The sequence below is a fragment of the Centroberyx gerrardi genome, chromosome 20, assembly GCF_048128805.1.
Source record: "Centroberyx gerrardi isolate f3 chromosome 20, fCenGer3.hap1.cur.20231027, whole genome shotgun sequence".
Taxonomy (NCBI): Eukaryota; Metazoa; Chordata; class Actinopteri; order Beryciformes; family Berycidae; genus Centroberyx; species Centroberyx gerrardi.
The window spans coordinates 11,695,241-11,707,994 of record NC_136016.1 but is presented as its reverse complement, the minus strand read 5'-3'; the positions used below and the strand labels follow the sequence as shown (position 1 = coordinate 11,707,994).

Below are 12,754 nucleotides of genomic sequence, written 5' to 3'. Positions count from 1 at the left end.
GTGAGTTCAGCAACTTCAGATCAATTTTAAGAGGATGTAGGCAGCTGTGGACACAAGTCATATCATGTTACATCAGCCTCTCTGTCTTTGTTACACATTTTGGCACAGTAGGTAAATATTGGTGTCAGCTAATCCATCTGCAGAGGAAAATATCATCCAGTTAGCATGTGCTGTATGTCTGATCACACATAACAGATAAAAAATGTCCAAAACCTGATAATGTTATACTGTGGTGCCGGGGCAAGCAGCTTAAACCTCTGGTGTCCAGGTATAAAATCTCCCTAAAAACATGAAATACTTTGTCAGTATAGGCACAGTTTGTTTCTGCATCGTCACAATATAAGGCCTCACTACCTCCAGTTCCCATTCTGCATAGTTCCCTGTTTCAAATCATTTTCACTCTGAGCAGGTACAAAATGAGATCAGCTGCATATATATATATAAAAAAAGAGAGCATCAGTCTTTTGAGAGCAGCTTGCAGCTGTTGGTCGGAGGGTTCAGGAGTTGGTGTGTTTGGTTTTGGTGTCGGTGCTCCTCAGTGCCCTTGTCCGTGCCGGGGGGCTTTGCGGGAGGCTTTGCGGACGATGTGAGAGAAGCCAGGCCTGCTGACCAGGGGGGCGCGGGTGGAGATGACAAACAGGCTCTGCAGGGCTTTGGGGTCGTGGGACATGGGAGCGCAGCGCAGGCCTCCTTTCGGGAGCTGGCTCACGCTCGGCATGGCGGCCCGGGCCCGGGTCTCGGCGTAGGAGCTGCTCATGGTGACCTGCCGGACTGCCAGGGAGCCGCTGACTGAGAGACCGAGGAGGAGGAGGAGGAGGAGGAGGAGGAGGAGGAGGAGGAGGGAAACAGAGGGTGAAAAACTGCATTCTGAGAAGCATCAGATTCGAAATAAAGCACAATGGAAATAAATAAAGTAAAGCTATAAAGGTTCAATGTGTTTTCTTTCGTTTTTAATTATGTGTGTAATGTTGTTCTCTGGTGGGAACTCTCAAATGCTTTGTGCTTTTCAAATATCAAACAAAATGAACACAATTATGTTATTAAAGAATAAGACAAAACAGTGTAATAATTGTCAGTGTAGCATGTGTAATTTAAGAATAACACCAACAGACTTATTTTTGATACAAGGTTGAATTATTGAAACTTTTGTTGTGGTGGATGTGATGGATGTAGTGATGAATTAGTTTATATTTAACAAAATGAATGGTGAATATGTTAAGTGTTATTATCCTCACACATTTTCCACTAAAATGCACACTTAACAAGTGGGAAGCATGTTAATTGTTTTACTATTAAAGATGTCATTCGCATTCACCAGCCAATTTCGTTTTCTTACCACCTATATTTATTTTAGAATATAGTAGAACTCCCAAATAGTTGTTGTTTACCTGCCAAAATGGCTGGTAAGGAAGAAAAAAAATGTATCAGCCTTTTCTTTTATTTCCCAGCCTGCCACACACTGGATACATTCTTGCACAGTGTGGAGGCTCGCTCACCTGGCCAAGGTATCCGCTGGGCGCTGACGGTCCTTCTTATTTCTCTCGTCTCCGGCTGCGGCTCCACCGGCTGGTCGCCCTGCAGACAGTCGCTCACGTTCCTCTGGTCCAGAGTGGCCCGGGGCAGCCGCTGCTGAATCATATGGGAGCGGACGTACTGCACTCAACAGCAATAATGTTTTACAATATTTCATTCTTATTTCAGAGTTGTTCATGAAATTTAATTACATGCTGTACTGTACATTTTCATGTAATTTGCAATTTGTAATCACTGACCTGAGTGCAGTGGCCACAGCAAATTTCCCAGTTTTAGTAAATGCTGATTTTTCAGTGACAATTATTTGGTGTTGACAAGTGTCGACTGAAGAGTTGTTTGTCCACTTATAGAGCTGATACGGCTCTGGGGCGGCTGCTCAAAACTATCTAAAAATGTTGTTTTACTCTGATGGATGTGGACTCATATAAACACTGATATAGTGTTGATTTTTACCCTCTCAGAGTTAAATTAACACTGACAATTTTGCTGTGATACGTACAGTTTAAGTGGATGTACTGCAGAACAGCTTGGCCCCTGGGGAAACCTACAGTTACAACTTGAAACATTTCTCTGACAGCCTTATCCAGAGTGATCTATGCAAAACCAGAATAATTGCAAGCAGTCTAGTAACAAACTAGTGCAGAATGGCAACAAAATAATGCTAGAAAAGCAGTTTGCAGAAAGTTTTTTTTTTTTCCTGTCTTTTGGAATTATAAGGGACAAGTAAGGGAGCAAGAGCAATTAAAGTGCTAATAAAGGAGGACGTCTGGGAATTTGAATTTAGGATTTCTTTTTTTTGATAGGGGCAGTGCGCTCAATAATGTCTTTAAATGTGCCAGAATTGATTACTAAAAATGGGACTGGTGTGACCCTACATGTCCCTGGTCAGTTACCTGCCGTAAGATCAGAGTGCAGTGCTGCTGCTGAGGCCTTCTGGAAAACTCCATCAGGGTCTCCAACTGAAATGAGAGCACAGTAAACAGACTGGATTTAATAAGCAACAAATAATAAGCAAAAAACAGAGACAGCACCCCATTTTCCACAAACTAAACCACACAAGACTTCGACGTGTTCATGCTGACTGGTTATGATACAGCAGAGAGGTGACACCCACAGTCAGTTACCTTTGTGTGTTGTTGTCTTTGCTGGGCTTGTTCATTCTGCTGGCGGGGGTAGGTGGTCTTGGCGTCAGGCAGGCTTCCTCCTCCTCCTCCTCCTCCTCCTCCTCCTCCTCCTCCTCCGCCTCCTCGTCCCGCTCGGCCCTGCAGCAGCTGGTAGATCTGGTCCACCACCCCCAGGTCTCGCAGTAGTTTCTCCCGCTGGAGCAGCCCGCTCACCCGCTCCTCCTCCTGCTCCTGCTCCTCCTGCTCCTCCTCTGACACTTCTATAGCTGCGGGAGTCACCGTCACACTGGGCAGAGGGGGCACGGTCAAGACCTGCAGAGAGAGAGAGGGGAAAATGGAGAGAGCAAGAGACAGACAAACGGCTATTTGATTTTATTTATTTACTGTTATTGCCGTAACGTATACCGTAACGGTAGATACTGCATTGTATTTACAAGATCATAGCAATTACTGTCACTGAATAACCTTGATAACATTGTTTGTTTTTCTTGTCATGCCGATAAAGCATATTTGAATTTGAATTTGAAGGACATACAATAAAAATTATCTTGAGGAATATTATTCTAACTTATTTATAATGGGCAAGTATAATTACATTATGTTACTTTAACAGGGGTCAGCCGGAATATGAACCATGCATCATGGGACTAGGCGGTGTCATACTGAGTGCATCAACGGAAAAGATTTTTGACTCCCTCTTGTGGTTTCATAGTGACACTGCAACTCCAAAAAATCTGCGGGCGTGGATTTGGGCGAGGAAATCTATTGCTACTAATGATCCTCATCACTGACAAGCCGAACCGAACCTGACCGCCTCACCATGAGCGGTTCGGAGTCGGAGTTGGAGTTGGCGGGTCGCGCCTGTGCCCTCTGCGGTTTGACTCTCTCCCCCGCAGACTCTCCTTGCAGGTCTCTCCTCCGGCCCCCCTTCTGGTCCCTCTCCTTCTGCTCCTGCTTCAGACGCAGCTCCTGCAGTTGTTGCCTCCACACACACGTACAACGGAGAAACTGTAGCATCTCTCTCTGATGTAAAGTGACTGGATTTCAACTGGTATGATAGTATTTTCATCTCTGCACCTCAATAACAGCTCTTCTATGCTGAACTTCCTATAATGACAATTATATTTCATGACTGTCTTGGTATGTTGATACCTATTTTCTTTACTGCGTATACAAAATGCAGAGATAAATCCACTGCATACGCATTACTCAGAGCTTTTACTGTTTACTGAACCGCAGAACTTATGAGCAGTGAGGTGATCTTTTTGAATTTAACAAGCAGCATGGGGGACAGTTAAATCGCTGCTTTCTCTCATATTTCCCCTGAAATCTACAGTTATCAGCAGGGATGAATTTAATAATCGCCCCTGTATATGGGTAATTGTGTCATGATGCAGTTATTTCACAATTACATGTAGTCCGTGCAGAGAAAGCTCTCTGTGTGATTCACCCGGAGCCTCCGCTCCTTACTGAAGGGTAGGACATATGGGCGGCATATTGCCTGTACCTGGCACACTCCTCTCTGGCCTTGGAAGCTGCAGTCTCCTGGAAGAGGGAGCTGCTGTGTTTAAAGTACTTGTCGTATTTCTCCCCTCCCTCTCTGGGGTAGATCCTCTTGAAGCCTCCCAGGTGTTTGGCCTCATACCTCTCCATCTGCTCCATGCTGGCCGCCTGGCACTGACGCAGCTCCTCTGACCTGGTGGTAAAGCACACACACACACACACACACACACACACACAAAACCAGTGAATAGTAACCTGGATAATGACCCACTAGTCTTAGTTGTAAGTATGCAGGAATGGATACACCTTTTCTGCTCAACTGTAATGTCTTTAAATGTGTAACCTCTCAACAAATGTACACAACATTTGCAGTTAGCAGCACCCTACCTGGCTTCTCTGGTGCGGTTTTGCTGCAGCCTATCCTTCACCCGGCGGCGCTCCTCCTTGGTGATCTTGCGGCGGTCGCAGGCACCCAGGTTGATGAGGACCAGGGTGTCGTACAGCAAGGCGTCCTTCACCTCACGGTCCAGCCGCGAGTCAGTGGTAAAACTCGGGGAGTGATTCACCTTGACACACACACACACACACACAGATAGATTCAGACATCTAAGATAAGTTCTTCCACAAACAGTGACTTTTAAAAAATATATTTTAAATATTTTTTCTGTGCATATTTTTATGTCATTTGTGCATTTTTGGACATTATACATTATATAGAGGTGAAGGCATTAACTAATGGTTGAGAGCTTGATTCTGTTGAGGAAAAAAATGGAAAAGTACCTACACTAAGCAAAGTTCCTAAATGTGCACTTAAGGTGTAAATAGGCACTTAAGGTGTAAATAGGCACTTAAGGTGTAAATATGGGTCAAAGGTTACATATTAAGTGAGCATATAGGAATGTTACTTAGTATAGGTACTTTTCCACTTCTTCCTCAACAATTCCAATAAGCATAAGTCTCTCTGATACATAGGTGCCACTGTGATGAGTGGAGTGGCCTCTCACCTCCAGCACCCAGGGTCGGAGCCGGTGGTCCAGCAGCACGTCGAAGCCCAGGATCTCGAAGCAGGCGCTGCCGGTGGCGTGGTTGGGGAAGCAGGTGTGGTAATTATGCCTCAGGATGGGGTGAGCGGAGATCAGAGTCTTTATGATCACATCCTCAATGTCAGTCCACATCTTCTCTGTGTTGCAGCACGTGGACTCCAGGTACTTGTTCAGGGTGGACAGCTTTCTGGAAAAATAAAAGGAGAAGGAAAGTCTGAGATGCTAGGACAAAAATGCTGTATGTAAGAGTAGAAATGTCACACAACAAAGCCTATCATCTAGGTATGTACCGTTTGCTGCCGGTGTCGTTGTCCCGGACGAAGTTCTCACTGTGCTTGTTAATGGCGTAGTTGGTTAGATGCATGCACACATCATCCTAATGCAGGCAGGAGGAGGGAAGAGAGAGATATGACAGACAAGCATGAAATATATACTGTAATATTTACATCAGGACCCCTCGGGTTTGGGACGCCCTGCCTGAGGAGCTTAGCCTGGCAAAATCAGTGACATCTTTTGAATCATTTTTACAAAACTAATTTCTACAGATAGGTTTGTATAAAAGTTGTTTCTACCTATTTTATGCTTGTGGTTTTTTTTTTCTTATCTAATCAGGTTTTTAAATCATGCCTGGTATTTTATTGCATGCCTTATTGATTTGTATTTCTTATTGTTTTGTTTTTTGTAAAGCACTGTGTGTATCCATGATGATGCTGCTGATTATTTATTATACTTCCACTGACCTCAGATTATCGAATATCACTTTTGTAACAGTACAGGATACTCTAACAATTCACCGTTTTCTTTTAAAACTTAAAAAAACGATGTCCTCCTCCTTACCACATTGCCATTGGTGGGCTCATTGTACTGAGTGGTGCAGAAGCGAGCCAGTCCCTCCTTGTACATGAATATGCTGAAGGGGTCGCACGATGTTACCAGCACATAGATACGCAGGTCAAACTTGTATCCGTCAACTATGAATGGCTGGGGGAAGGGACAAAAAGCACGATTAAACTTCAACCTGTGTGTGTCTGTTTGTGTGTGTGTGTGTGTGTGTGTGTAAGTGTTGTTTTAGACCCTCACCCGGGAGATGTAAACCTGGCAGATCATATGTTCCCCAGAGTGAATGTCTTTGCTGGATTTGGTGATGAAGATCCCTCTGCCTTGGCAACCTGTGTCTGGTTTACAGATATATGTCTTGCATTTTTTGGCCCTGGTGTAAGCTTGGAAGTCACTGTAACTATAAAGCACAAGTGGATAATGAGTTAGTATATTGAAATACATAAAAAAAAAAAAACACCAACAACAACAAAACAGCAAAGTAACGGCGAAAAGTGCAAACTGACTCTGCGGGGAGGCACCATGTTCTGGGGAAGATATTGTAGTCTTTGGGGAAGAGCTTCAGCATGCGGTTCATGTTTCTTGCCAGTAAATCTTTCCGGCAGATCTCACTCATCCCTGGGAAATGGTTGATTTTCTGCCAAGACACAGGAGACACACAAGCTTGTGGTGGATGTTACAGGTGAAATGTTGTGTGGGCCATATAGGTGGATTGTTGCCACAGGTATTAAATGTTTTATGTATAAGATGGCATGCAACCTGATGAGGATAAGCCTCTTACGACACTAGAAATGAATTGATTCCGCTTATTCACACTAGCAGAACAGCCTGAGGTCGATTGGCTGTAAACTGCTGAATAGTAACTGTATAATCATTGAATTACACAATTACAAATTTATGTGATTGTTATGAGCCTGGAATACTTTCCAAAAATTGTGCAATCTGATCACAGTTGTATTTGTAATTATTTCGTGGTTAGGCTTATTGAGAATTTTAAGAATGTAAAATAAAAATAAGGATATCACAGTTTGAAAGAGCAGAATGACTGATACCCCCAATTCCTTCCCAACAGCACAAATAGGCTTAGCAGACATTAAGATTGCAGTTCAATCAGTTTGTATTTTAAAACAACTCCTTTTTTTTTGATGATATTAGGGAAGTGTTGGTAAATTAAAGGCAGAACTCCAATAAAGGCATGAAGTAGAACACCTGGTAGCGCTTCATGTCCTTAACACGGTCCAGTGTCACAGAGCAGTCGGTCCAAAACAGAGTCCAGTCATCGCCCTCCATCGCCTCCCTCAGGCCGTACCTACGAGCAGCACGTCGCACTGAGAGAAAGGAACACACAGAGGTGTACTTTTACTGCACGAGTGTGTGTGTGTGCGTGTGTTTATGACTGTGTGTGTTACATGAAGTCAAGATTTTCTGCTTCAATGACTAATCTAGGAGCCACAGATTAAACCTTGTAGGGTTGGGAGGAATATTCAGGTGCGAGTCTGGCCTTTACCACAATGTTCTTGTGTTTACTATGTCATTATAAGTCTATCTCTCTGTTTTTCTATACAATGATGAATTGTTTCTGTATTACTAAAGTAATTGTGGGACATAAATGGCTGGATTGATGCATCTTAACACGGATAACATGGATAATTAACATCCCTTGATTTAGTATTCTCTGGCCTGAACTTACCACTCTCATATTTACAGTTGGTGAGGTTGATCCACAGTCATCTGGAAGAGAAGAGAGGCAGAGAGAGGGACAGACATGTGCTTTGCTGCCAGGTCCTACGGATCCCTCATTACTCTCATCTTCCTTTCCCAAATAATGAGTCAAGTGAAGAAAGCAGAAGCTCAAGAGCCTCCAGGACAAGTATTAAAATCAAAACTGTCAGGGTATTCAATGATAACATTCGTGCGTTGGGAAATAAAAAATGAAAATAAACACGGAAGAGATTGAGCTGTAAAGTACCTCTTCTTGCTTTTCTTCTTCCTCTTGCTCGTGGATGGAGGAGTGTGGGTGCAGGCTTCAGTTTGGCTGTCGCTCCCTGATCCCTCTCCCTCCTGTTCACCTTTATGAGCATCATCAGAGTCTCTGTCAGGACTCTCCACAGGTAGACTCATCCTGCACACGCACAAACAAGGACAAATGTTCTCATCTACCTGTGAGTAGGCTAATGCCAAAAGCCTGTGTGCCAGTGTGTAGACAGAAACTAAATCATGCGCCGTTCCATTTTCCAATACTCATTCATATGGTACTTTTAATGGGACGTACTGTATACCCTCGCGCTGAAATTCAATCAATCGGAACAGAGTACATGCTGTAAGTGCACACACGGAATCATGTTTCCGTTTCCATTTCTCTCTCCAGGTGAGTGCTCCAGCTGTCAGCATGCCATCGCACACTGTCATTCAAGAGTTATTGTGGCAGGACGGACACAAATGTCCAACGTGGAGAGCCGCCAGACAATAGTGAGGGGGAAGTTATGGTAAAATAACTGGAGCAGAGGTGCCACTAATTCATTCTGAAGTAATGGAAACAACTGTCTTCACAAAAAGCAATTTTTGAGAGCCGTCAAGCTTTTTAACATGCAACATAAAGCAAGTTTTTAATGCAGTGTGCGTTCTTCTATAGGATTCATTTCTTATAGAAATAGACTCAGGTGAGTTTGCCCCACTCTATGTCTTCTTCTTCTGCAAGTGTCCATCTGCACTCTGACCCGGGCATAGTGTGGCCAGCAGTCTGCACACTTCTAACATCTCTGCTGTTGGCCTCTCCCCCCTAGTGTCTTGTAGGGTGAAGGTGAGGTCAAGCTAATTGCTGGTAATGATGGTGGGGGGGGAGGGGGCGCTAAGGAAGGACATCCCAGGTACACTGTGGGAGGTTAGGGTGCCAGGTAACAGTATTCTGATCCAATGATCTGGATAATCCTGGCCCTGAACTCTTAGCTTTGCACTGGGCCGCGACGCCCCACTGACCTCAACCAGGATACAGTTACAGCTCAATAAAGGATTTCTCTGAAGTCCTTCTTCATTACACAACAACAACAGGTGCGTGCACAACACCTCTCGATTTTCTGTCACGGATAAACAATGACTAGATGCAAAAAGAGTGACTTTGTTGATTGTTAAATGCCTTTCAAATATTTTTTTTAATTGTCTAAAATCTGAAACTGAGTACAGCACAGTTGCTATCATTTGTAAATGACTCATAATCATTCAATGATGCAATATAGCCTTGTTCACTGCCAAATCACACATGCCAAGAAATCAAAGTAAACCTTGTCGAATGCCATTCTTTTCTTTATTTAGTTTCTGGTCACTATCATCATTGGAGAAACGAGTCTCACTCACCTGTGTTGTTCAGCCTACATTTGGGGGGGGGCAAAGGTGGAAGATGCTGCCCGCGTCCCTCTGACTCCACGCCTCCTCACTACAGGAATCTTTGTTTCAGGAGCCCTTCAAGATGCTGTCACACTCCTCAGAAGGCAAACCAATGAGCCACATCTCAGCCTCCTTGTGCTGTCTGCCTCCTAGTCTTTAACAACAGAGTAAATTTATGTCATCACAGGGGTGGCCCAGTTCAGATTGACTTACACACTCAAACAGCAGGGCCAGCAGTGGATCTGATGACCAATTAGAAACTCTGGGGACAAACACCTGATCCCTCTTGACATGATGGAGGGAAAATGAGCAGGAGAACTCAGCGGGGAGTCAGTGGAGAGGGATAATCCCTGATATTTGTTCACTGAAATAAGAGAAGAGCTTTTCCGCACCTGAAGCTGTTAAATTAAAATCTGTGCTGAAAACACCACAGCACTGGTGTAAGTGAACAGGTTGTACATTTATCTTCTTAGCCAAATTGAAATAGAGTAACTTCAATTTAAGCTTGGTCTTCCGTTGAAGGCATTAAAAATAGAGCACTGGCAGTGGGGAAATGTTGGCTAAAGGCCTGGCAAAGGAGGATTAAAAAGTAGCTCAACAGGACACCATATCCTATGTTTTCTCGTTGTCAAGGCAGCTTACCAGGCATCAATCAGATAGAGCAAACACTGGAAGATAATAAGCTGGCAGATCACAGAATGACCAACTTTGGCCTGGCGCCATGCCACACACACTTATCTAAGCCTGTCTTATGCTGCCTTCAAGTTCTCCTGCCAAGCTCTTACTTCCGAGATAGTCAGGTGTAAATAGCCTACAACTTGTCAAGCATCCAAGTGCTTTTGGTCGTAAATAAGTATTAATTAGTGTTTGGGTATGTGCAAGTGTTGCTATGTGCATGTGCAAGTATTTCCTATATATGTGTGTGTGAACCTTTTATGTCTGTGTGTGTTCTACATGGCCTCTCATACAATTAAAGTGTAAGATATAAACTATATGCATACATCGCATCCACCAAGCAGCACTTCATTTCAAAATAATTTTAACTTGTGAAAAGTGCATGCTCCCATCCTCATGGTGTGGAAGATTATGGGAATAACAAGCGCACCAGTTCTAAAAGTTGAAATTTGATTTAAATGAGTGCGGCTTGGTGCATTGGACGTATGCTGAATTGAAGTGTGGCTCCTGATGATTCACAAATGTTGTCTCTGAATAGATTGTGGTCTAAAAAAAAAAAAAGCCTACAGAGAAAACCTGATTAATAATTGTAGGCTACACTACAATGACAGAAGGAAACTTGTTTTTTGTTTCTATATCATATAAAGCTCTCTGTGATTTCTCTCTGTCTGTCCTTCCCATCCTCACACAGAGCTCAGTGTTGATTGAATAATATCGCAGCTGCATGGCTGCAGCATGACTCTAGTCTGAAATGTAAAATACTAAAATAACATGCTGAAACATTACCCTTATCCCTTATTATAAACACAACACACAATCTTAGGTGTATTACTAAAGAATATTGAGCAAGTTGAATTGTTGCTTTAGTTCCCACTGGCGCCGCTTACACTACAAATGTATTCCCTGATGATACTGTAAGGCACTGTATGAGTGTCCACTGAATGACATGTATTGTGGAAGAAAAAAAAAACTGGAGAAGAAAAGTAATCTAACTGAAGCAACATTATTAGGATTGTTGTAGGCTGCTCTTGATTTAAAGTCGCAGCAGGTGAACCAGCTGGAACACCTGGGAGGGAATCACCTTCCATTCACTCCCTGCTGAGACAGTCTGCTCACACCACTGAGCTTGTGTGAGAGGCTAGACAGAGGACAGGCTGAGGGAAAGAAGTAACGAGTAACTTAATGACATCAGCGAGAAACAGAGAAACATAAATCAGATTTGCATAGCAGCTACATCTGTGATTGTGAGACTAGTTTTGCAGTATCTTTCCTGGGGAGGACACCTGACTTCAAAACACAGAACTCGGGGTTTGTAGGCTACATGACCGCAGTTTCTCTTTGGTAGGCCTATAAACGCTATGTAGAAAGCCACTTAGTAATATCTTCCACCCATTCATTCAGTCACTGCATACAGATATCATCTCTAAGTCATTCGCCGATTGACAAAGTTAGTTTGTGTCGGTAGCATTCAGTAACCTAACTTTAATGCTTTGTGCCCCACTAGCATAGCTGGATAAACAATTGCACTCCGCTATCGTTTCGGTTGGCCATACCTTCAAACGCTACTGTTTACAAACTGTAAAGTCGTCTAAAAGAACAGCACAACGTCTTATTTGATCGTCTCTCATTGTCTTTTAGTTTGTTAATGCAGTGAACTGGACATCAAGCAAAATGTTGCCGCCAAAGCATGGGTATGTCTGCACTGTTGCTATGGTAACAGAACGCTGACTTCTCCCTAGCGAAACGGATTTGACGCCAACGAGGGCTTGTAACAGGCAACTTTAAAACCGCTACAAACATCGTAGCTAATATTACCGGGAGAAAATAGTGTGTCCTCTTGCTTCGAGACAGTAACGCTGATCAACCGCCCAATGTTGTTGAAAGTAGTCCTGGCGCACGGAAGGATCGCTGCGTTGTAATACAGTAATGTAAACATGAGCTCAACTCAACACACTCGCATCCCTGCAGTTCCCTCCAGCTGGATCTTCCCCGTTCAGTCCTTAGCCAATAGTAATCTTCGAGTGTAAAAACTCTCTCCTCTGATTGGTTGTTGGTTCAGCAATGAGAAACTTTCTGTATCCTAGTTACACAGGTGCACCTAGTTCACGTATAATTGCATAAGGTGCTTTTTCGATAATATCCACAGTCTGTAAACATTGTATTGTATTGTAGGCTATTGTATTGTATTGTATTCTATTCTATTACATTACATGACATTACATATTTTATTATATAGGCCTATATCAGTAGCTTACAGTAGGCTATAAATCATGGATGGCCTAGACTGAAAAACAATACACCACATACAGACATACAGTTCAAAACATTTTTTCTTTCTTTGTCGAATAAACTGACGACATATTTGGGATCTGTTTTCAGACCTAAGAGGAATTAACCCTAGACTAACTCTGTATTCAGGCGTTGTTTCCTAGAAATGCGATGGCATATAACATGACGGGGTGCACTATATAGTATAACCATTGTTTCTCTACAACATGACATCTACACCCTGTAGCCTACTCAACTGGAAGACCATGAATATTTCTGTGGAGAGGACAAATTATCAACAAATTCCTTCCTAATTTTACAGTTTAATATTCACTGTTTTGTTATGTTTTGTTTTTCATTTCAAAAATAATTGATTGACAGGATTGAGAA

General features: G+C 43.1%; 1 protein-coding gene across 1 annotated transcript; it reads right to left on the bottom strand.

The window, feature by feature from the left end:
• Positions 1 to 535: 535 nt before the first annotated feature.
• ttll6 (tubulin tyrosine ligase-like family, member 6) lies at positions 536 to 8,161 on the bottom strand. Its single transcript, XM_078290924.1, is given in 15 exon segments — positions 536 to 789; positions 1,497 to 1,653; positions 2,427 to 2,492; positions 2,790 to 2,969; positions 3,477 to 3,639; positions 4,165 to 4,353; positions 4,548 to 4,726; positions 5,165 to 5,390; positions 5,494 to 5,579; positions 6,041 to 6,184; positions 6,284 to 6,440; positions 6,547 to 6,677; positions 7,250 to 7,368; positions 7,731 to 7,771; positions 8,010 to 8,161. Coding segments are annotated over 15 exon segments (2,244 nt in total).
• Between the last annotated feature and the right edge of the window lie 4,593 nt (positions 8,162 to 12,754).